The sequence below is a fragment of the Mandrillus leucophaeus genome, unplaced genomic scaffold, assembly GCF_000951045.1.
Source record: "Mandrillus leucophaeus isolate KB7577 unplaced genomic scaffold, Mleu.le_1.0 Scaffold360, whole genome shotgun sequence".
Classification (NCBI taxonomy): Eukaryota; Metazoa; Chordata; class Mammalia; order Primates; family Cercopithecidae; genus Mandrillus; species Mandrillus leucophaeus.
This window is the reverse complement of record NW_012103810.1, coordinates 1974395-1998236: the sequence shown is the minus strand read 5'-3', so window position 1 is coordinate 1998236 and position 23842 is coordinate 1974395. Positions and strand designations below refer to the sequence as shown.

At 42.7% G+C, this 23842-nt stretch overlaps 1 protein-coding gene across 2 annotated transcripts in view; it reads right to left on the bottom strand.

Annotated features, from left to right (window-relative positions):
- The window catches only part of GAB2 (GRB2-associated binding protein 2), a 205922-nt gene that overhangs the window by 45218 nt on the left and 136862 nt on the right, over window positions 1-23842 (bottom strand). For both annotated transcript variants that reach the window (XM_011989704.1, XM_011989705.1), the window contains exon 2: window positions 17423-17723. In XM_011989704.1, the coding sequence (XP_011845094.1) occupies window positions 17423-17684 (262 nt within the window). In that variant the 5' untranslated portion in view covers window positions 17685-17723. The remainder of the gene's footprint in view (window positions 1-17422; window positions 17724-23842) is intronic.

Genomic DNA, 23842 nt, shown 5'->3' with positions numbered 1-23842 from the left:
GTTTTAAAAATTGGGGTCCAAAGGGAGAGTTTCTTTTTAACGCCATTTGGAAGGCCAAAATACTAAGACTATATGTACTGAGTGGGCCTGCATACTGAGTACATTATTTGAGCAGGCCTGTTATTACACTAGAACAGGGGTCAGCAAACTACAGCCCATACATCACATCTGGTCTGTTTCTGTGGTTTTACTGGAACACAGCTATACCTACTCATTTACATAATTGTTTATGGCTGCAAATATACTACAACAGCAAAGCTGAGTAGTTGCTACAAAGTACAGATGGCAGTCTGAAGTATTTACTATCTGGCTGTTTACAGAGAAAGTTTGCTGGCCCCTAGACTAAAAGTTCTCACTCTGGTTTGCATAAACATGTCCTCCTTCAAAATATTACCATCTAATTTAAGTTCATCACTAAGGAGATAGATTTAAGCTAAAACCGAAACCAATGAATCCCAAATGTATGCTTTGAAATAACCAAGAGAAGAAATGACAAGATAAGCTAGTTTGAAGAGCCTATTAGTATTATTGTAAGAAATCATATTCCTTTTTATTATAGCATACCTTAGGCACAAACAATGTCCTAGTTGTTGGTCAGCATAAAGAATGTAAAGATTCAAGAGTCTGGCCGGGCACGGTAGCTCACGCCTGTAATCCCAACACTTTGGGAGGCCAAGGTGGGCAGATCACGAGGTCAGGAGATAAGGACAATCCTGGTGAAATTCCGTCTCTACTAAAAATACAAAAAATTAGCCTGGTGTGGTGGCACATGCCTGTAGTCCCAGCTACTCAGGCGGCTGAGGCAGGAGAATTGCTTGAACCCGGGAGGCAGAAGTTGCAGTGAGCCGAGATCACGCCACTGCACTCCCACTTGGGTGACAGAGCAAGACTCTTTCTCAAAAAAAAAAAAAAAAGAAAAAAAAAAAGAAAAAAAAATCAAGAGTCTAATACGGTAACTTGTACTAACAAGCTTAAATCACCAGCTTGTTCTTTCTGATTCTTAACTATTTATTCTTTTTCCATATCACAGAAGCACAGGTCTGGAAATAACTCAAGGGATCATTTAGCTTAATATTAACACTTTACTGACAGAAAACCTACAGTCCAGAGAGATCAAGTGATTTTCTTACCAGTGACTGAGTGCCCAGTCACCTGGGCAAGGATGTCAGTCTCCTGTCAACTTTTTTTTTTTTTTTTTTTTTTAGTAAAACATCTCATTGGGGGAGCAATAAATATAAGTTCTGGGTATATTTTTCTACTGTAAGGAAAATGAGAAAAGCTTTTATTTACCAATCTAACATAGTTCCATAAAGTTCTCTAAAAAGTCCAACATTATGACTGAAAAAGGTCTGAATTATTATTGACATGCTATTTTGATAAATAGTACTGTTTTCATATATTATATAGTACTTTCTAATTTCCTTTTATGTCAACACAAACAAGCCTGCTGGGATTATGACAGAGATTGGACTGAATCTATTGATTAATTTGGGGAGAACTGACATAAACAATACTGAGTCTTCTCCGTATCATGATCTCTTTCCATATTCTGGGTCTTCTTTAATTTATCCCAGTAATGTTTTGCTGTTTTATGTATAAAGATCTAGGATGGTTTTTGTTAAATTGATTCCTAAGTATTTTATTTTTTGATGTCATTGTGAAAGGAATTAAAAAATTTTTTTTTTTTTTGAGACAGAGTCTTACTCTTTTTGCCCAGGCTGGAGTGCAGTGGCACGACTGCAGCTCACTGCAGCCTCTGCCTCCAGGGTTCAAGTGATTTTCCTGCCACAGCCTCCTGAGTAGCTGGGACTATAGGCACATGCCACCATGCCCACCTAATTTTTGTATTTTTTTTTAGTAGAGTTGGGGTTTCGCCATGTTTGCCAGGCAGGTCTCCAACTCCTGACCCTCAGATGGTTTATCTCCCTTGGCCTTCCAAAGTGGTGGGATTACAGGCGTGAGCCACTGCGTCCGGCCAAGACACCTTTGTTTTTGAGTACCACAATGACAAGTGTAATGCCCTTCAAATCAGGAAATTCAGCAAGATCTATTATTTGATAAACATTTTAATCACACATAGCAAAAAGGTTTTTTGAGTTTGGGCAAAACAGAGATAGGGGTTATTTAGGATATTTTAGTTTTCGGGACATAAAAGTAACATGATGGAAGTCTCCAAAGGGCTGTTGTGAAGATCATAGAGAAGGCAGCAACAAGTTATTAGTCACAGATTCAACAGACATTTAATATGTACTTATTGTATACCAAACACTATGCTATATGCTTTAAGTGGATTCTTAATCTTCATAATAATCTTGTGAAGAATGTCTTGTTTCTATTTTACTGAAGCAGAAGTTGAAGCTCAGAAAAGTAAATTAACTTACCCAAGACCACGTTAAGACTAAAGTCATTAATGTTGTGGGTTCATATTCATGTGATTCTAAGACCCTATGTACTAAACTGGTCTTCCATACCATATATATACACACATATATATGTGTGTGTGTGTATGTGTATATATATGTATATATAAAACCACTCTATAAATCATAAAATGATTTTTATATGATCATAACCATAACCATCAACATCATTTAAAATACTAAAAGTCAGGAAACTTAAGTTTTAATTCTAGCCTGGCCAGTCAGCTGCATGATCTTGAACAAATTAGTTTCCTTCTCTTCACCTCTAGACACTCTGTCATTTGAGCAGTTTGGAACTAACCGCCCTCTAAGGACCCTTCGAGATCTCATATTCTAGAAGTTTCTCATTCTATGAAATCTATTCCCTTCTGTCTTGGCTGAGCGTTCTTGCTAATATGATTCACTAGCCATGAAGAATTTTGTTCACTGACCTCATCCATAAAAGGGCCGAGGAGGTAGCAAATAAAAGCAAACAATAAACAAATGGTAGATGTATAAAATAAACTTCAGGTCTTCAGCATGCTCTATCTTTTCAGCCTGGTTAGTATATCATCTCTTTTGAGCTCTTCTTCATTTTTTTGTTTTTCCATTGTACTTTAATACCATGTTAAAGTACGTGTTATATGTTTCAGAATTATACAGAATTTCAGGTATCTCAGACTTTGTCACCTATGAGTAAGATGAGAATGTTTTTAAAGCTCTCCGTTCTCCCCAACAGTGAATTTCTTAAAATAAAAATGTCTGGAAATAAGTCAGAATTTTTCAAAAGAATTTTTTGTAACTATTTACAAAGTTATAACCAAACACTAACTAAAACATTCAGCCAGGCATGGTGGCTCATGCCTGTAATCTCAGCATTTTGGGAGGCTGCAGCAGGTGGATAACCTGAGGTCAGGGGTTTGAGACCAGCTTGACCAACATGGTGAAACCCCATCTCTACTAAAAATAAAAAAATTTGCCAGGTGTGGTGGCGCATGCTTGTAATCCCAGCTAATTGAGAGGCTGAGGTGGGAGGATCACTTGAACCTGAGAGGTGGAGGCTGCAGTGAGCCAAAATCACACCACTGCACTCCAGCCTGGGTAACAGAGCAAGACTCCGTCTCAAAAAAAAAAAAAAAAAAAAAAAAATCATGTGGATATTTACTGGGCAGCTACTCTGTGGCTACTAATGCGGTGATCTAAAGAGGAATAAGACGCATCCTTACAATCCCAAACTGTGCTCCAGCCTCAATAAACTGTCTCCAGTTCTCTAGACCTTGGGGCACTTAAAATAGCAGCCCAGGGACAAAAGAAAACAAACTTGAATTTACTGAGAAAATCCCGTATTGACCAGGATTACCCTGAGTTGATTAAAACTTACATTTCTATCACTGGCCAGATGGGGGCTTGATGTTGAAACTAAATTCAGAATTTAAAAATTATGTATTTTCACACTTGAGATTAACCCCAAATTTTTTATCTGGTAGTTATATCTTGGCACGGAGTCAGGCATGGTTCAGTTAAAAGCAGGTAAATCTTGCTGAAAACTGAGAAGCCCAGAACCTCTTAGAAGTAGACATAGAGAAGGCAGAGAGAGCCACTAAGACGAGTTCCAAAGCTGGTTTGGCTGAGAGAACAAAAACTGGAGAACATAACAAGGCTCAGGAGTCCACTGAAAGTAGGTCCACATTTTATGCTCTTCTCTAACCCTTGTCCCTAGAACTGGAACTGGCAAAAGCAGGTTCTCAGTGGTAAGGGCACTGAAGAAACAGAAACTGAGGCATCACTAGAAACGTGGGCAGTAGAATCCAAGAGGAGGAAGAAGCATGTTCTGGGAAAAGAGAAGCAGATTTTCTTCAGAAATACAAGCAGAGAGACCATATGCAAGCCAGAAGCCTTCCAGTCAGCAGGCAGGCTCCAGCCACTGGACTGAGGTGTGGTAAGACTCTGGTCTATGAGAGGGGGTTACATAAAAGCAGGACAGAGTCCACTCCTGGGTGGAATCTGAGACTATGGGCAGGTTATCAGGGCAAAGATTGGGACACTGGAAAATTAGCCAAGATCCCAGGGCTAACCCTAGCTAGCACACAAGAGCAGGGCTAAGGAAAAAAGATTCCACAGCACTGGCTTTATGCTGGGATGCAGGAGGCCTGGACTTAATGGTAGAGTTCAGAGGCCCCTGGCAATGAGTACAGAAGCAGAAGTTGGCAACCAGGTAGTCCTGACACACATATCACCTCTAGATCACTATTTCCCAGACTCTTCCATTTTGTGGACAGGTGAAAACATTACCTCTTTATGCACTTGTGCTCTTTTAGAAATGGACACATGGGGCTGCCAATTTTTAATAATGTCAAATATGGAAAACTGTCATTTACTATGACTGTCACTTCACACACACGAGAACACTTTAACATACATGCACAAAGAGAATCTCTGAATAAAGGGAAGTCTTAAAATCTGATTACATTTAGTTTTATGAAAATTGATTATATCTTCCTCATGTTTTTCATATTTTTGTGGACTAATGAAAATTTCTGCAGCTCAGCCCTGTAGGTCCCCATTTTGAAAAATCTGCTGCAGACCAGTATCTTCACATTGTGCACCAGCCTTCCCAGGCAACCGGTGGAGAGAAGGAGGGGTGGGCAGTTGAGTCCAGCTTGCATCACTTGACCCTCTCCTCTGTTATATTCAAAGTGGCTCCCTCTCAATTGTTTCATAAATTATTCTGTTTCATGTGAGATTTGGTTAAAAAGCAATGCTTTAAAAAAGGTTTGGAAATCACTGCAGTTTACTGTTGAAGAAACTGAGATAAATCATAACAAAGCTGAAATTTAAAACCAGGACTCTGATTCCCAGCACAGATCCTAGAGAGAGAAGACTGTATCTACTGATTTTGTAGAGTTCAGAGTCCTATGTAGAGCTACACGTAAATAGATGTTTAATCGTAATTGAGATCTTCAGAGGTCCAAGGTGACCTTACCACTAAATACAAAGTTCTAATCTACTTCTAGCCCAATATGAGAGTTAGCCTGGGCTTTGGAATCCAGTCAGGGACCAATTCAACAATCATTTACTAGGGATAATCAGAAGCACTCCAAGAACCAAAAAAGTAGAGGGGATCTTATGAGATGTTTGGGAGCCATTCAAAGCTTCTGGCACAATGGAGTTGGGAAGAGATGTTCTCTGGGTTTTGGCAGGTAACACTAGACTGTCTATGCTGGCTGGATGGGGTGGTGAGGGGGAGTGTCTGGTATTAAAAAAAAAAAAAAGGCAGAAATAAGGATGAAGACAGAATGAAGAGAACAGGGTCAGGTTTCTCCCTGTCTCCTTTTCCTCCTCCAGAGGATTTAGACTTCCCTGAAGTTGGTCAAGGTTGGAGTTTGTTCTAGGACAACACAAATATTTGTGAGGATTTTATGGAGCTCATGTCTGAACTCATGGCCTGTTCTGTGGATGACTAGAACCAGCTGTAAACAAAAAATGACAAGCAAGAGATCGAGGAGGAAGGCCTGATATTTCAGGGTTATTTAAAATAACCTTTTTATTTCTTTCCCTTTCTCTTTCTCTCTCTCTCTTTCTTTCTTTCAAATGAGGATTTCAGATCTGGCTGGAAACTGGTCTGGATATTTATTTTCCTTATTGTCTCAGTGGAAAAAAAGGGTGGGTGATTCAGACAGCAGCCTCCGCCTCTGGGCTGGAGCCTGGGTCAGTCTCCACTCTGTTCTTTCTTCCTTAAGAGAGGAGTCTCAGCCTGGGGAGAAGATGCATATTACCGCCCACATTTGCTTTTGGCTTCCAACAAGGGTTCCCCAGAGGAGTTGGTCTGATTTCAGTTAATAAAACAAAACCCAAAAGGTCGGGGAGGGAATGAGGGAGGAAAAGGCACTCCCAGGGATGAGAAGACGGAAAGCGGGAGGTCTCTGATCAAGGTTTCTCCTGGGCACTCTCTCTCTCTTTTCATGGTGGGGGAAGGACCAAGGTCATCAGAATGAATCTGAATGGACTACTTGGCTCTACCACACTTCTCCCTGCTGTAAGAAATCCAGCTGGAATAAGAGGTCCTGACTTTTAAGGCACCAGTCATTCTCTCTGGAAAGAGCTGTTTGAAGACCCCAGTAACATTCCTCCACTGGATGCTAAAGACTTCCCCAAAAGCATTCCCATGGGTATCGTTTGACCCCAGGTGGGACCCAGGACTTAAAATAATTCTAGTGTTGACTTACCTGGGAAACTTAAGGATTACTAGAAGTTTAAATATTTACAAAATATTTAAAGGGGGCAGTCTCACTAAAATTTTAGTAGAGAAAAGGTGCGGAAGAGACACAGAAGAGTTGGTCAGAACTTTGGGAATTCTTTATTCCATAAGATTAGACATGTGACTACTGTGAAATTCCTGCCAAGGAGTTTGAGAAGGTAAAAAACTAAAATAGTAGAGAAGATACAGTGGAGGCTCTGGCCTTATTTCAAAATCTCCAAGAGTTACAAAATGGGGCTCTGGTAAGCTAAATTGCATGAGCTGTAACTCACAATAGTTTGTAGGTTCCTCTAAGAAGGATCACGTTATCTTGCTAGTTTAGCTATCAGAGGTTAATATCAATGTACAGATAGCACTGAGCACTTTGGGAGGCCGAGGCGGGTGGATCACAAGGTCAGGAGATCAATATCATCCTGGCCAACATGGTGAAACCCTGTCTCTACTAAAAATACAAAAATTAGCCAGGCACAGCACCGTGTGCCTGTAATCCCAGCTACTTGGGAGGCTGAGGCAGGAGAATTACTTGAACGTGGGAGGTGGAGGTTGCAGTGAGCTGAGATCACCCCACTGCATTCCAGTCTGGGCAACAGAGCAAGACACCGTCTCAAAAAAAAAAAAAAAAAAGGATAGTCAGTTCTCACTGATTTATAAACCTCTTGCTCCTCTTCCTTCTTGCTGGCCATTTTGTGACTTAGAAGCAGCCATGGTAAACAGCTCTGTGACAATGGGTTGGTAAAAGTGAGGAGTCAGAGGACACAGCCATAGACGGGAGTCAAAAGCGTTGGATTTGGGGCCCTGCCACTCTGCTTTCTGGCATCATCACTTAGTGTCTTTAAGTCTTAGTTTCCTTGCTCGTGCGATAGGAATGATATTATCAGCCCCTACCTATCTCACTTTGTTTCCTCATGCTTAAATGAGACTGCGTAAGTGTTGTGTAAACTATAAAGTTCTGTAAAAACACCGAATATTTAAATTATATTCTGTTCATCTTGTCCTACAGACACAAAAATCATCACTACTACTGCTACGACCACTACAAGCAAAAAATGAAGTGAGCAGCTGCTGTTCACAATGTGTACCTGTACGTTCTCCAAGCTTTACCTATGCAACTTCCCAACAACGCTGTGAGGAGCATCATCTCCAATTTACAGATGATAAAACCTCCAAGAGGGAAAGTTATTTATTCAACATCAATAAGGTAAATAAGTAGCAAGGTTGAGACTCAAGTGCAACTAGCTGTCTTTTGGCATCCCTGTGATAGTGGCTGTGCAGGCCCTAGAATAGCTACTGAATACATGGAGGAGGGAGGGGATAAAAGGAAAAGAGAAGTCCTCAGCTTTGAGGATTCAAAAGGGGTGATGGCTTTCCTAACAGAGAATGACTCCTGAGCACATGAATAATTCATCGAAGCTCTCTACTGAGAGACGGCTCTTTTTGTGTGTGGTACATCTGGTCAGGGATAGCTGCCCACGACTGAGCCACAAATGTGAGGACTTGGATCTGCTTGCTTGTAAACACAGCTCAGAGCAGCTCTCTGCTTCCTTACTCTGAGGACTGACAGCTATTTTGATTCCAAAAGGCAGGTGAGGTTTTTTCGTTGGTGCACACACACACACAAAATAAGCAAAAATAAATCCCACATATATGATACAGAATCTTGATATGTGTTCCTGCAACTGCTTTTCCTTCTAGCACATCATTCCTGGTTTCCTTTTGAAACGAGTTCTCTATCAAGAGAGTGTTTCCTCCAACCTTATGTCGATTTTAAACTCACTTTCACTCCTGGTCTGGTCTTGAGCATGCAGGTTTTATCCTAGACATTTTTGGTTGGAATATGTGAAGACTGGAAGGTGGCAGTAGAAATAAGAATCTGGAGGTGGCAAGAAGGGTGAAAAAACAGTCTCCATCTGCCACAAACCTCTTCTAGCTGAAAGTAAACACATAAGTTTTTATATGAGTCCTATCACAACTCTTTAAAAAAAAAAAGTAGTTGGGCACAGTGGTTCATACTTGTAATCCCAGCACTTTGGGAGGCCAAGGCAGGTGGATCACTTGAGCCCAGGAGTTCAAGACAAGCCTGGGTGATATGGTTTGGCTGTGTCCCCACCCAAATCTCATCTTGAATTCCCATGTGTTGTGGGAAGGATCCGGTGGGAGGTAATTGAATCATGGAGGCAGGTCTTTCCTGTGCTTTTCTCATGATAGTGAATAAGTCTCTTGATATCTGATGGTTTTAAAAAGAGGAGTTCCCCTGCACAAGCTCTCTCTCATGGCCTGCTGCCATCCATGTAAGACATGATTTGCTCCTTCTTGCCTTCTGCCATCATTGTGAGGCCTCCCCAGCCACATGGAATTGTAAGTCCATTAAGTCTGTTTTTTTTTTTTTTTTTTTTTTGGAAATTGCCCAGTCTTGGGTATAATCAGCAGTGTGAAAATGGACTATTACAGAAAATTGGTACCAGTACAGTGGGACGCTGCTGAAAAGGTACCCGAAAATATGGAAGTGACTGGAACTGGGTAATAGGTAGGGTTGGAACAGATTGGGGGGCTCAGAAGAAGACAGGAAAATGTGGGAAAGTTTGGAACTTCCTAGAGACTTGTGAATGGCTTTGACAAAAATGATCACTGTGACATAGACAATAAAGTCCAGGCTGAGGTGGTCTGAGATGGAGATGAGGAACTTGTTGGAAACTGGAGCAAAGGTGACTCTTGTTATATTTTAGCAAAGAGGCTGACAGCATTTTGCCCCTGCCCTAGAGATTTGTGGAACTCTGAACCTGACAGAGATGATTCACGGTATCTGGGGGAAGAAATTTCTAAGCAGCAAAGCATTTAAGAGGTGACTTGTGTGCTGTTAAAGGCATTCATTTTTATAAGGGAAGCAGAACATAAAAGTTTGGAAAATCTGCAGTCTGACAATGTAATAGAAAAGAAAATCCCATTTTCTGAGGAGAAACTCAAGCTGGCTGCAGAAATTTGCGTAAGTAAGGAGGAGATGAATGTTATTCCCCAAGACAATGGGGAAAACGTCTCCAGGCCATGTCAGAGGTCTTCACGGCAGCCAGGCCCAGAGGCCTGGGAGGAAAAAACGGTTTTGTGGGCTGGGCCCAGGGTCCCTCTGCTGTGCGCAGCCTAGGGACTTGGTGCCCTGTGTCCCAGCCACTCTAGCCATGACTAAAAGGGGCCAAGGTACAGCTTGGGCTGTTGCTTCAGAGGGTGGAAGCCCCAAGCCTTGGCAGCTTCCACATGGTGTTGAGCCTGCAGGCACACAGAAGTCAGCAACTGAGGTTTAGGAAACTCTGCCTAGATTTCAGAGGATGTATGGAAGTCTGGATGCCCAGGCAGAAGTTTGTTGCAGGCATGGTGTCCTCATGGAAAACCTCTGCTAGGGCAGTGCAGAAGGGAAATGTGGGGTCGAAGCCCCCCACACAGAGTCCCTTCTGGGGCACCATCTAGTGGAGCTGTGAGAGAAGGGCCACCATCCTCCAGACCCCAGAACGGTAGATCCACTGACAGCTTACACTGTGTGCCTGGAAAAGCTGCAGACATTCAATGCTAGCCCATGATATCAGCCCGAAGGGAGGCTATACCCTGCAAAGCTATAGGGGTGGAGCTGCCCAAGGCCGTGGGAACCCACCTCTTGCATCAGTGTGACCTGAATGTGAAACAGGGAGTCAAAGGAGATCATTTTGGAGCTTTAAGATTTGACTGCCCCACTGGACTGTGGACTTGCATGGGGCCTGTAGCCCCTTTGTTTTGGCCAATTTCTCCCATTTAGAATGGCTGTATTTACCCAATGCTTGTATCCCCATTGTACCTAGGAAATAACTAACTTGCTTTTGATTTTACAGGCTCATAAGCAGAAGGCCTTGTCTTGGATGAGTGAAGACTTTGGGGGACTGTTCAGAAGGCATGATTGGTTTTAAAATGTGAGGACATGAGATTTGAGAGGGGGCAGGGGTGGAATGACATGGTTTGGCTGTGTCCCCACCCAAATCTCATCTTGAATTCTCACATGTTGTTGGAAGGACCTGGTGGGAGGTAATTGAATCATGGGGCAGGTCTTTCCCAGGTTGTTCTCATGATATCTGATGGTTTTAAAAAGAGGAGTTCCCCTGCATGAGCTCTCTCTTGGCCTGCTGTCATCCATGTAAGACATAACTTGCTCCTCCTTACCTTCCGCCATGATTGTGAGGCCTCCCCAGCCATATGGAACTGTAGATCCATTAAACCTCTTTTTTTTTTTTTTTTTTTTCCCATAAATTGCCCAGTTTCAGGTATGTCTTTATCAGCAGTATGAAAATGGACTAATACACTGGGCAATATAGTGAGACCCTGTCTCTACAAAAATTAAGAAATTTAGCTGGGTGTGATGGTGCACAACTGTAGTCCCAGTTACTTGGAGGCTGAGGCAGGAGGATCACTTGAGCCTGGGAGGTCATGATTGTGCCACTGCACTCCAGCCTGGGCACAGACAGACAGACAAATGAGAGAGACAGACAGACAGACAGACGAATGGACAGATGAACAGATGGAAGGAAGGAAAGAAAGGAAAAGAGGGAGTATCTGCTTGAAAGAGGCTCCACATATGATGAAGCCCCTACAGGAGCAAACCAGGGGCAGGAACACTGGCTTGAACAACTCCAGGGGATACCCCTACACAGAAAACAATGTGAACAGTCCTTTGGGAAATGTGCAACTTGAGGTTCTGCCAGTGGGTTCTAGGTCTGTCTGGATGCATCCATGGAGAAGCAGAAGCATGGGGTGAGAACAGAAAGTATGTTATCCCTATTTTACAAAAGGAAGCTGAGACTTTATTGAGTGACCTGCTCATGTAATCACAGAGTAGTGATTTGAACTCAGACACCCTTGTCCCCAGCGTACAGACTAACCAATAGAGCCTGATGACTAGATTAAAGCTCTTGAAATTACTAAATTAGGAATATTCCAGACCAAGGACTTTGGCAATATGGGTTAGTAAGGAGGGAGAACCTCAGCCTACCATAGGGACCCCTGGTGGGTGCTTCCAGTACAATGCATAGTGTCCAAAGGAGCAAAAATATCCAGGCCTGTTTCTGGCAGATGCTTATATTCCAGAAGAACAGGGACAAAAAGACAGCATATTATAATGCAACGTCAGGTCTGGGTTAGACTAGAATCCCAACTTTCCCATCTTCTAGCTGTGTGACCTTGGGTCAAATCGTTGCTGTTTGAAAGGCTTACTGTGACTTTTTAGTGGGAATTTATGTAAAGTCTCAATTTTCACAGAATAGATGGTCAATACACAGCTGAGATAATTTCTTTTTGTGATCACCAAGGGTCAGGTGCTTTTCACCTAAGGCAGGTACTGACATGAAGACTCAGGTGATTGGATTGTTCTCAACAGGCCCCAGTAAAAGGAAAGCAGTGTTGCATTAAGGAAGAGTTTCTGGGGCTGATAAGAGTTGGGTAGCCCTTCTGAACCCAGCCAAGGATGCGGGGTGGGTAGATGAAGAAGATCTTTAGCCCTGGGGAGTTATAAAAGTGCTGGGCAGGGAAGAAAAAGTACTCAATTTCGTCATTTGAAAAACTGAAATAAAGGTGATAAAGTGATTAAATGAAATAGGCTACTACACAAAAAAAAGTAGTCAAATGTTAACTTTCTGTTTCTCCTCAGATCCCAACTCTCAGTCAAAAAAAAAAACAAAAACAAAAACAAAAAAAACACTGAATGAATAATTAAGTTTTAATTTTTTACCTGAAGGTTTTACAGATATAATCCAGTTTAAGAGAGCCACAAAATTAAAACATAACCAGATTCTCCTCTGAGACAGAAGAAAAGCCAATTGTTTTCAACAGAAGGATCTCACAAATAACCGCTATCACAGACGATATTCTTGCTTTGATAAATTAAAACACAAGACATTTAATAAAATAATTCCCTGAAAAAGGCTTAAGAAAATATATACATGCGTATGTGTATATACATATTTGTGTGTGTGTGTATATATATATATTAAAAAATACACACACACAGATATCTATCTATCTGAATATATTTCTGGCCGGGCGTGATGGCTCACACCTGTAATCCCAGCACTTTGGGAGGCCGAGGTGGGTGGATCACTTGAGGTCAGGAGCTTGAGACCAGCCTGGACAACAGGGTGAAGCGCTGTCTCTATTAAAAATACAAAAATTAGCCAGGTGTAGTGGTGCATGCCTGTAATCCCAGCTACTGGGGAGGCTGAGGCAGGAGAACTGCTTGAACCTGGGAGGTGGAGGTTGCAGTAAGCCGAGATCATGCCACTGCACCCCAGCCTGGACGACAGAGCAAGATTCCATCTCCAAAAATCAAAAGAAGAAAATAATATATTTCCCAGCCAGGTGCAGTAGTGCATGCCTACAGTCCCAGCTACTTGGGAGCCTGATGTGGGAACATTGTTTGAGCCCAGGAGTTTGAGGCTGCAGTGAGCTGTGATTATGCCACTGTACCCCAGCCTGGGTGACAGGGCTCACAAGACCCTGCCTCTTAAAAAAATACAGCTCAGTGCAGTCTTGAACTCCTGGACTCAAGCAATCTTCCCCTCTTAGCCTCCGAAGTAGCTGGGATTACAGGCTAGGAAATATATACATATAATTTTTTTTTTTTTTTTTTTTGAGATGGAGTCTCGCTCTGTCGCCCAGGCTAGAGTGCAGTAGCACTATCTTGACTCACTGCAAGCTCTGCCTTCTGGGTTCACGCCATTCTCCTCTCTCAGCCTCCCGAGTAGCTGGGACTGCAGGTGCCCACCACCACGCCCGGCTAATTTTTTGTATTTTTAGTAGAGACGGGTTTCACCGTGTTATCCAGGATGGTCTCAATCTCCTGACCTCGTGATCCGCCCGCCTCGGCCTCCCAAAGTACTGTGATTACAGGAGTGAGTCACTGCACCTGGCCAGGAAATATATTATTTAATAAGGCTATTGACAAAATACTCAATTATTTGTCACCCTCTAATACTCTCCTCCTTAGGGAGGCCTAAGCTGGTTGTATATGTGTCACTAATCTTGGTGATTCCTGTTACAGCATGACTCTGTGACTATCTGGTTGCATGCCTGTCCCCTCCTCTAGGCTATGATGTCTGAGCACTGAGACTCTACTGTTCATCTTTGTAGCCTCATTGGTTATGACAGGAACTTGCATAAAATAAATGCCCCATAAGGTTTGCTGAATGAATAATGTGTGAATGAACAAATGAACGTTGCTACCAAAGAAAGCAAGCCCAGATAATGTAGTTCCCACATTTTCATTGTACTGAAGTCCTATGCAGTAAAGGGATTCAGACAATATCTTTTAAATATGTGATTTTTAAGAAAGATATCTGCACCAAGTAATTTTTGCCACATCTCAAGAATATTATTTTCTTGATGAGAACACCTCTAATCCCACAAGAAAATAATTCAATTAAAAGCCATTTGCTTTTTGGTTATTATTTTCCCCTCATCATACCTATTTCTTAAAAAGCTGAGGTACTTCTTGGACCCATTTCTCACATGGTTAGAGTAGGTAGCCAGGCAGACACGGGCAGGGCAAGAGAGGCTCCCGCCCACGTCCCACCAGGAACGTCAGACAACCATCAGGTGAGAGTCAGGCGGTTAAACTCTCTAAAATAACAACTGGTTGCAGCTGATGCTGGGGAAAGAGGGTCTCCCAATAGATAGAAAGCACCTGAAACTGGTGATCAGCAGCTTTCTGATAAGATCTAGGAGACAGGCAAGTGGGCTCAAGCGCGCACATTATAAGGCAAAATGGTAGAGTTTAACTGGTATTTGGACTTCCTCTAGGAACACTTGACTGGTAAAAGAACACCTCAAGTGGGCATGTGTACAGCTTTAGTAAAGACACTGTGCATGCAGCTCCTCCAAAGTGTGGCAGGCCACTGCACATGCAGATAGCCCTCTCCAAGGGAAGAATCAGGGGAGAAGAGACACAACCCCCCGGAAGCATGCCAATGTCTAAAACTCCAGATCAAAGGTCAAACAGAGCACTGAAATCTCTCAAGTTGCCCGCTTGGCCCTCTTCCAAGTGTTATTTACTTCCTTTTGTTTCCGCTCTAACACTTTTTAATAAACTTTCACCCCTCTTCTAAAACATGCCTCAGTCTCTCACTCTGCCTTATGCCCTTTGGCTGAATTCTTTCTTCTGAGGAGGCAAGAACTGAGGTTGCTGCAGACCCAGATAGATTTGCCACTGCTAACATTTATGAAAGCTTTGAGACTGGTGGTTTTGTGGAGTTTTTTTCGCCTGCTTTTTTTTTTTTTTTTTTTTTTTTCTGGAGACGGAGTTTCATTCTTATTGCCCAGGCACCATCTCAGCTCACTGCAACCTCTGCCTCCCGGGTTCAAGCGATTCTCCTGCCTCAGCTTTCCTAGTAGCTGGGATTACAGGCACTCACTACCACGCCTGGTTAATTTTTGTATTTTTAGTAGAGATGGGGTTTCACCATGTTGGCCAGGCTGGTCTTGAACTCCTGATCTTCAGTGATCCACCCACCTTGGCCTTCCAAACTGTTGGGATTACAGGCCTGAGCCACTGTGCCCAGCCTCATTTTTTTTTTTTTTTTGAGACAGGGTTTCCCTCTGTTACCCAGGCTGGAGTGCAGTGGCGTGATCTCGGCTTTCGGCAACCTCTGCCTCCTGAGTTGAAGTAATTTTCTTGCTTCTGCCTCCTGAGTAGCTGGGAATACAGGCGCACACCATCACAGCCTAATTTTTGTATTTTTAGTAGAGACGGGGTTTCACCATATTGGTCAGGCTGGTGTTGAATTCCAGGCCTCGGGTGATCCGCCTGCCTCAGCCTCCCAAAGTGCTGGGATTACAGGAGGGAACCACCATGCCCAGCTCCCTGGCCTTTTAATTCATTTCTTATTCCTCACCCCCAACTTTTTGGTTTTTTTTTTTGGATACAGGGTCTCGTACTCTCATCCAGGCTGGAGTGCAGTGGTGTGATCACAGCTCACTGCAACCTTGAATTCCTGGCATCAACCAATCCTCCCACCTCAGCTTCCCTAGTAGCTGGGATTACAGGCATGCTACCGTGCCCAGCTAATTTTTATTTTTTATCGAAATAAAAATGTTACAGTGAACCATGATTGCGTCACAGAACTCTAGTCTTGCTATGTTGCCCCGGCTGCAGCCCCTTTCCCTCCCTGACTTTTTTTTCACTGAACATGCATTGCTCTTCATCAGGAATAAAATAAAGGGAAAAAAATCTCCATGAAACCTATAAAATGACAAAGATTTGGGGAAAACAGGAAATTCCACTCAGGAAGCAAGAAGATTATACTAAAGAACTTAATAAATAGGGGCTCATTATCCTTCCCCAAGGAAGATAAAAATCACAGAATTCCTAGATTAGGACATCTCGTTCAGGAATGTCTGGCTACATAATTTGCAGAGCCCAGTGTAAAATGAAAATGCAGAACTTCCTGTTAAAAAAACTATCAAGAACTTCAAGATAGTAATAGTGGAGTGTTAAACCAAGTGCAAGGCCTTCTAAGGATGGGGCTCTTTGTGATGCTACAGTTCATATCTCCATGAAGCTGGTCCTATGTCTAGGGGCTCCCTAACCTGGCTGGTCCTCAGAATCACCTGAGGAACTTTTTTTAAAGAATGAGACATAATTTACATGCCATAAATTTCAGCATTTTAAAGTGTAAAATACAGTGGTTTTTAGTATACTCATGAAAGTGTACAACTATCACTATCTAATTCCAGAACATTTTTACCACTCCAAAAAGAAACCCCATACTCATGAGCAGTCGCTTCTCATACCGTCACTCTCTGTCACCACCAATGTATTTTCTGTCTCTGTGGATTTGCCTACTCTGAACCTTCACATAAATGGAATCAAAAAAAGATGGTTCGCTCTGTCTTCTTTCACTTAACATGTTTTCAGTACTTCACACCATTTTGTGGCTTAGTTATATGTATATACCATATTTGATTTATTGATGGATATTTGGGTTGTTTTCACTTTTTGGCTATTATAAGTAATACTGCTGTGAACATTCTTGTGCACATTTTTGTGTGAACATGTTTTGGCAATATGCCTAGGAGTAGAATTGCTGGGTCAATTCTACCACCCCAGAAAAAACTCTGCTCTTTAACCATCCCACAGAGTTTGAGATGAGCCTAAACAAATGTTAAGGAGCATTTCTACAATTTAACACTAATTTCAAAAAGGTGAGCTACTCTTTTGTGAAGATTATCAAAACCCAAACATAAATGACTGTTTTCTCCTTTTATCCGTCCATCCCAAGTGAACATAAATGAACACTGGATCATCAATAATCATCACAAAGAACCCACACAAACAAGGGTCAAGTGTGACTGTGCAGGATGGCCTGAAATGGGCTAGGACAGACAGAGGTGAAGCAGAGGAGGGACCAAGCTGAGACCTTCCCTATGGGATGGGTGACAGGTAATGGGACACAGAGTGCTGGACAGCACAGGGAAGAGAGAAAGCGGGAGGGATGAGGAATGGCAGTGGTGTTGAGGCACCTGAGGAAACACCACAAATACCTTTAGCTTTATCCCAACCCTAACACTTTTTTTTGCTTTCCTGTTAGAGCATAATTAGGGCCAGGTGTCCCTCTAATATTTGGCCAACCCCTTCACTCTTTACCCTTTATCTATGAACCCTCTTCCAACAGGAAACCTTAGCTAGAGCCTGCTGTCAATGCTCCAGGAATCCAAGGGACTCGCCTCAACCCCCTGTGAGAAAGATCTGTGTGTGTTCTCATACCTGTGCTCTCCTCAGCCTGATTGAAGCCACAGATCTGGCAGATGCTCTGGACCCACTTATTCATGTCCTCTTCTGTCTCAGCCACCAGGTAAAAGGTGCGCTCGCTGGTCTTGACGTCAAACACAAAACTATCCTGCAGCTCCTTCTTGTTAAAGGTCAGGCCTGCATCCACCTGCTCACAGAAGTTCAGGTTGATGATCCGCAGAGGCTTCTTGGAGTGATCGTTCTTGTAGTATTCCAGAACATCTGGGTCACCGCTCATCCGGCCACTCCGTAGGATAAACCAGCGTTTCTTCCAGGCCTAAATCATATCAGGAAGGAGTAAGAAGAGGGGGAAGAAGTCATTAGTTATTTCAAAGCTTTTTTCTTTCAGAGACAGGTCTTGCCCTGTTGCCCAGGCTGGAGTGCAGTGGCACAATCAAAGCTCATTGTAATCTTGAACTCCTGGGCTCAAGCAATCCTCCCACCTCAGCCTCCCGGGTGGCTGGGACTACAAACGCACACCACCACGCCCAGCTAATTAAAAAATTTTTTTGTAGAGGCAAGGTCTTGCTCTGTTGCCTAGGTTGGTCTCAAATTCCTGGTCTCAAGAGATCCTCCCAACTCAGCCTCCTAAAGTGCTTGGATTATAAGTATGAACCACTGTGCCTGACCTTAAAGCATTTTTTTTTTTTTTTTGAGACGGAGTTTCACTCTTGTTGCCCAGGCTGGAGTGCAATGGCATGATCTTGGCTCACCGCAACCTCCACCTCCAGTGTTCAAGCGATTCTCCTGCCTCAGCCTCCCGAGTAGCTAGGATTACAGGTATGTGCAACCATGCCTGACTAATTTTGTGTTTTTAGTTGAGACAGGGTTTCTCCACATTGGTCAGGCGGATCTTCAACTCCTGACCTCAGGTGATCTGCTTGCCTTGGCCTCCCAAAAGTGTTGGGATTACAGACGTGAGCCACCGCACCCGCACGACCTTAAAGCTTTTAATAGGTTCTCAGATATCGTAGGTTAAAGATGGGGGCTGTGGGACCTGCAGGTGCCACGTGACCTGTCCCCTTTTCAGAATTCCCAGGTTTCAAAACTGGAGGATTATTTTAGAATGCATGTTTGTGCAGCATCTTACTATGTAAACAGGGTCTTATCACTATAAAGTAAGATGTGGCATTTCCACTGTTTAGATCAGCAAGTTAGATGATGACACTTCAGAGCAACTATTTCTTTAGGCTAGAATACAGATCCAAACACATAGCATTTTTAGGTAAGGGAGAACTTGCAAAGCCACAATCAGTTTATCCATGGGAACCCCCACTAAGGCAGGGTGAGTTGAAGTAACAATGTTATACACAGTAAGTAGCAGAAAAACAAGTTGTCTAACTTTTTAGTACAACCTGCTTTTAACCAAAACATGATGCCTTAGAAGAATCACAGACAAACTGCTCTAAAACTCAGGACTTTTTTTTTCCTGTCTTGTTCACTGGTGTTTCCTTAGTCCTTATAATGCCTTGTATCTACTAAGCTTTCAATATGTATTACTGAATGAGTAAACTCCTTATACCATTCCACACCATAGAACTGAACAGGTGATTACATATTCTCTCAAGTTGTCTTCTACATTCCATTTCTTCAGCAAGACTGAGTAATCTGTAAGCAGACATCACACAAAGACTACATATAAAAGAGACCTGGGTTCAGTCTATGCTTTACCACTGACTTGTTGTGTGAATTTTTTTTTTTTTTTTTTTTTTTGAGATGGAGTTTCACTCTGTCACCCAGGCTGGAGTGCAATGGCATGATCTTGGCTTACTGCAACCTCTGCCTCCTGGGTTCAAGCGATTCTCCTGCCTCAGTCTACCAAGTAGCTGAGATTACAGGTGCCCAACACCACACCTAGCTAATTTCTGTATTTTTAGTAGAGACAGGGCTTCACCATGTTGGCCAGGCTAGTCTCAAACTCCTGACCTCAGGTGATCCACCTGCCTCAGCCTCCCAAAGTGCTGGGATTACAGGTGTGAGACACTGCACACTGGCACTGTGTGATTTTTGATTAAGTCATTTACCTCTTTGAATCCTGCCTCATCTATATAATGAAAATCACTACCACCACCACCACCATCTGCCCTACCTACCTCATAGGGTTATGATGCAAATGAGCCCAAAGCACTTTGTATACACCCTGAAGCACTACAAATGTCAAGGATTTGATTATCACAATTCTTTAGACCCCATGGGATCTACACTCTGTTAATTCTACCATCTTTTCACTCTCACCTTTCATCCCTGTCCTCATTTCTTTCCTTATCCAACTCTGTTTCTGCAATCCATTATCATAATCATTCCCTTGCTTCTTTCTCCATTCCTCTTATTTACCCAGCAAACCCCAGCTAAGTCTAATGCTCTGCCAACTCTGTTTCCACTTGGCTGTACATAGATGGAGAAAATCATATGACCATGCTGACTGGTCTCACTTTTACTTCAAGTGGCCCCTCATGTTGCCCAACAATCCTACTATATTTACCTAGTCAATGACTTTCTCCTGTTCTTTGGCAACAATCTCTTAGCTTCTCTCTTTAAACCTCCAATGCCTCCACTCTTTTATATCTTATTTCATGAGAAAACATAAACAATCAAAAGAAAATTTACACATGTTCCATGACTACATTTACCATCCTGCCTGCACCTGTAGCCTAGTAACACACTAGGGAGCATAAACAGTCCTTCCAATCAAGGCCAACCATCTTCCACTTGTGCACAAGGACATCACTTCAACAATTCTCCCCTTCTTCAGAATCGTTGCATTTTTCCTCCTGACTAGGATGATTCCCATCAAGACAACTTTTCCTATCTCAGAAGAAAAAATTAAAAGCTTGACTTGATCCCACAATTCTTCACCAACTATGGCCCAGTTTTTCTACTTCTCTTTATAGTTATACTTCAAAGAGTATTCTATACTACTAATCTTTGTTTCCTCCCATCCTATTTGAAGGCACTCTAATCAGGCTATCCCCCACCCCGCCACCACCCCAATTGCACCACTGAAATAGCTCATCAAAGGTGTCAAAGACTTCAGCGCTGATAAATCAACTCATGGGCCTTAACCTGATCTCTCTTGATCTCTCTCCAACATCTGACAACAGTTTATTATTCCATTCTCCTTGAAACACTTTCTTCACCTGGCTTCAGCACGCACTCTCAACTCTCCTTCTATCTACCGGGCCTCTCTTTTTCAGTCTCCAGTGCTGGTTCCTCTTCATCTCCCTGACCTCCAAACATTAATGCCCCAACGCTCAGTTCTGAGATTTTTTTTTTTCCTACACCCACTCTCTAGGTCATTTTATTCAGTTTCACAGCTTTAAAAAACCATCAAACTGCTGTGATTCCCAAATTTATATCTCTAGCCCTAGAGCTGTATATCCAACTCCTCACTAGTAGGTATCTCAAAATTAATGTGTTCAAAACTGAGGTCCTGACATCTCCCAGATCTGCTCTTCCTGCACTCTCTCCTATCTCAGTTACCTGCACCTTCGGCCTTCCAGCTGTCAGACCAAAAATCTAGATATCATAGTTGACTCCTTTCATACTCTACATCTAACCCATCAGCAAATCCTGTCAGTTCAAAGTTCAGAATATATCAACGATGAGCTTGCTTCTCCTCACCTCCACTGTTGCTCGCCTGGTCTAGTCCATCATTTTGTAAGTTTTCCTGCTTCCACCCTTTCATCCTGCAGTCTATCCTCCACCGCAAAATCAGAAAGCAGGAAGTAAATCAGAACATGCCACTTCTCCGCTCACAATCTGCAATGGCTGTTCATCTCACTCAGAGTAAAGCCAAAGTCCCCACAATGGCCCACAGGCCTGATAGGACTGAGCCTCATCCCACCCCTGGCCTCAGCTCCTGCTGCCCTCTGCCTTGCCTATTCTGCTCTGGCCATGTGGCCTTACACACTGTCAGGCATGCTCCTGCCTTACGGTCTTTAGTTGTTTCCTGGCCCTGGAACACTCCTCCCCCAGATATTTCCTTTGCTTATTCTTTTTTTCAAGTCCTTATTCAAATGTCACATTACTGGACAGGCTATTCCTGGTCCCCAGTGCTCCCACTCTCTTTCCCTCTTACCCTGCTTTACTGGTCTCACAAAGCATGTATAACCCTAAAAGATACCAATTTTTATGACTTCTCTGCACCCAGCTCCCAGAAAGTAAACTTCACCAGGACAAGGATTGGTTCTTTTTATTCCATGATGCATCCTTGGTATTTAGAATATTGCCTGGCACACAGCTAGTAATCTTATATATATGTGTGTGTGTGTGTGTGTGTGTGTGTGTGTGTGTAGAGAGAGAGAGAGTAATGAATCATTTTCTGACATGAAATCCTTACAGTATCTAGCAGGTCAAAGGAGACATAACTGGTGCCCAATAAGCCTTATATTGAAATGAAAATTGAGGTATAGCCAGATAGGATGGAACTGAGAAAAATAAAAATAAGTACTATTTATTTACAGTCATTGAAAATCTTGGCCAGGTCACTGCTTTCAGAATTATGTGTGTACTTCTGTGTGCTGCAGGTGCACACATAGACACGGAGCGTATGGGCACCAAGGGCATTTTTAAAAGATCTGTTTATAGTTCAGCTGGTGTTTCAGTTGATGTGTCCCCTTTAGTCTTGTCTTTGTGGAAAGAGCTGTCCCCAAATCTCTGGTGTGCAGGTGCAAGCACAAACAAACACAGACACCCTCATGCATAAGAAAACCATGTTTGCTACAGACAACATCAGAGACTGTCAGGTTTTGCTTCCAAGGAAGTGGTGTAGGCTGATAAATGGCTGCCTACAAAATACTGATGTATTTATGACAGAGTCAGCAAGGCTGTCTAGTCTAGTCCCAAATTCACACATCCCTCTTCCACCACAACACCTTCTCTCCAATTCCACATTTTAATTTATTTATTTATATATTTTTCAGAGTGCCTAGGCTGGTGTGCAGTGTCGTCATCTCGGCTCACTGTAACCTCCGCCTCCCAGGTTCAGGTAATTCTCCTGCCTCCGCCTCTCTTCAGTAGATGGGATTACAGGAATGTGCCACTATGCCCAGCTAATTTTGTATTTTTAGTAGAGACGTGGTTTCACCATGTTGGTTAGGCTGGTCTTGAACTCCTAACCTTAATTGATTTGCTCACCTCAGCCTCCCAAAGTGCTGGGATTACAGGCATGAGCCATGGCATGGGGCACCGCCATGTGTTTTTAAAAAGCCAAACAATTCAAAACCAAGTACAACTTCTCTGATCCATTCATCTGAAGTGGACCTCTACTTCCTCGGAACCTTCATAATGTTTTTTATGTACTTTTCAAGGCATGTCAGTTTTTACAACAATTAGGAGTGTTTTCATACTTGTCTCTTCCCAACTAGGTCATGAACAAAATTTTTTATTGCCAAACCTTTCTTACCTCTCTCACCTCAATTATGTTTCCTTCCTCCATTGCTCTTTCCCTCCTTTGTTTCCTTATATCCGACAAATATTTATTCAGTGCTTACTATGCTCTAGGCATTATTCTAATGCTGAGGATACAGCATGAATTCCTGGTCTTACAGAATTTACAGGAGCACTAAAAATTACCTATTATTCTCCAAATAGTAAGTCAGGTAATTTCATGACTTTATGTGTTTGCACAAGCTATGGCTTCTGCCTAGAAAGGCTTTCACCTTACCTAATCCATCTGGAGAATTTCTATGTTCTCTCAGTGCCAGCACAAATGTCACTTCTCCTGGAAGGCCTTTATTGACTCCCCCAGGTAGAGCTGGGGCTTCTGCTTGTGTTCCCTTACTAGCCTGTGCTTACCCCACATTGGCATTTCTTCACCCGGGTTTGACATTTCTACTCCCTGCTTTGGCATTTCCAATGCTTATATTTCTTTCTCCCCTTTAAGTTCTGAGCATCCTGAGGTTAAGGTCCAACGTGGCCAAAAACTACATGGCAGAGTGCTTAACACATATGGGAGCTCAGAGAAGATCTGATTTTTTTTATGCCATGAATATGTTAATTTATTCAAATTAATAAAACAAAATATATGTAAGCTTTCACAGTAGGAAGTAGAAAAGAAGGACAGCAAGAGGATTACAGAAAAAAGAATAAGATAAAGATGTGTAATAGATTCTCTATGGTGTGAGTTCTTTGGTACCTTGTTTCCCTTCATTCTGATAAGTGCAGTACCCATGTAATAAATATTTATAAGGGGGTCTGGGAGCTTCACCTGAAAAGTATCCCATGATACAAAAACGAAAGATTGCTGTTGGATTACTGACACATAATGCAAGGAGAATATGAGACATGAGTCCTGAATATGCTATTAAAGAGAAAGCTTTGCCGGGCGCGGTGGCTCATGCCTGTAATCCCAGCACTTTGGGAGGCCGAGGTGGGCGGATCACGAGGTCAGGAGAT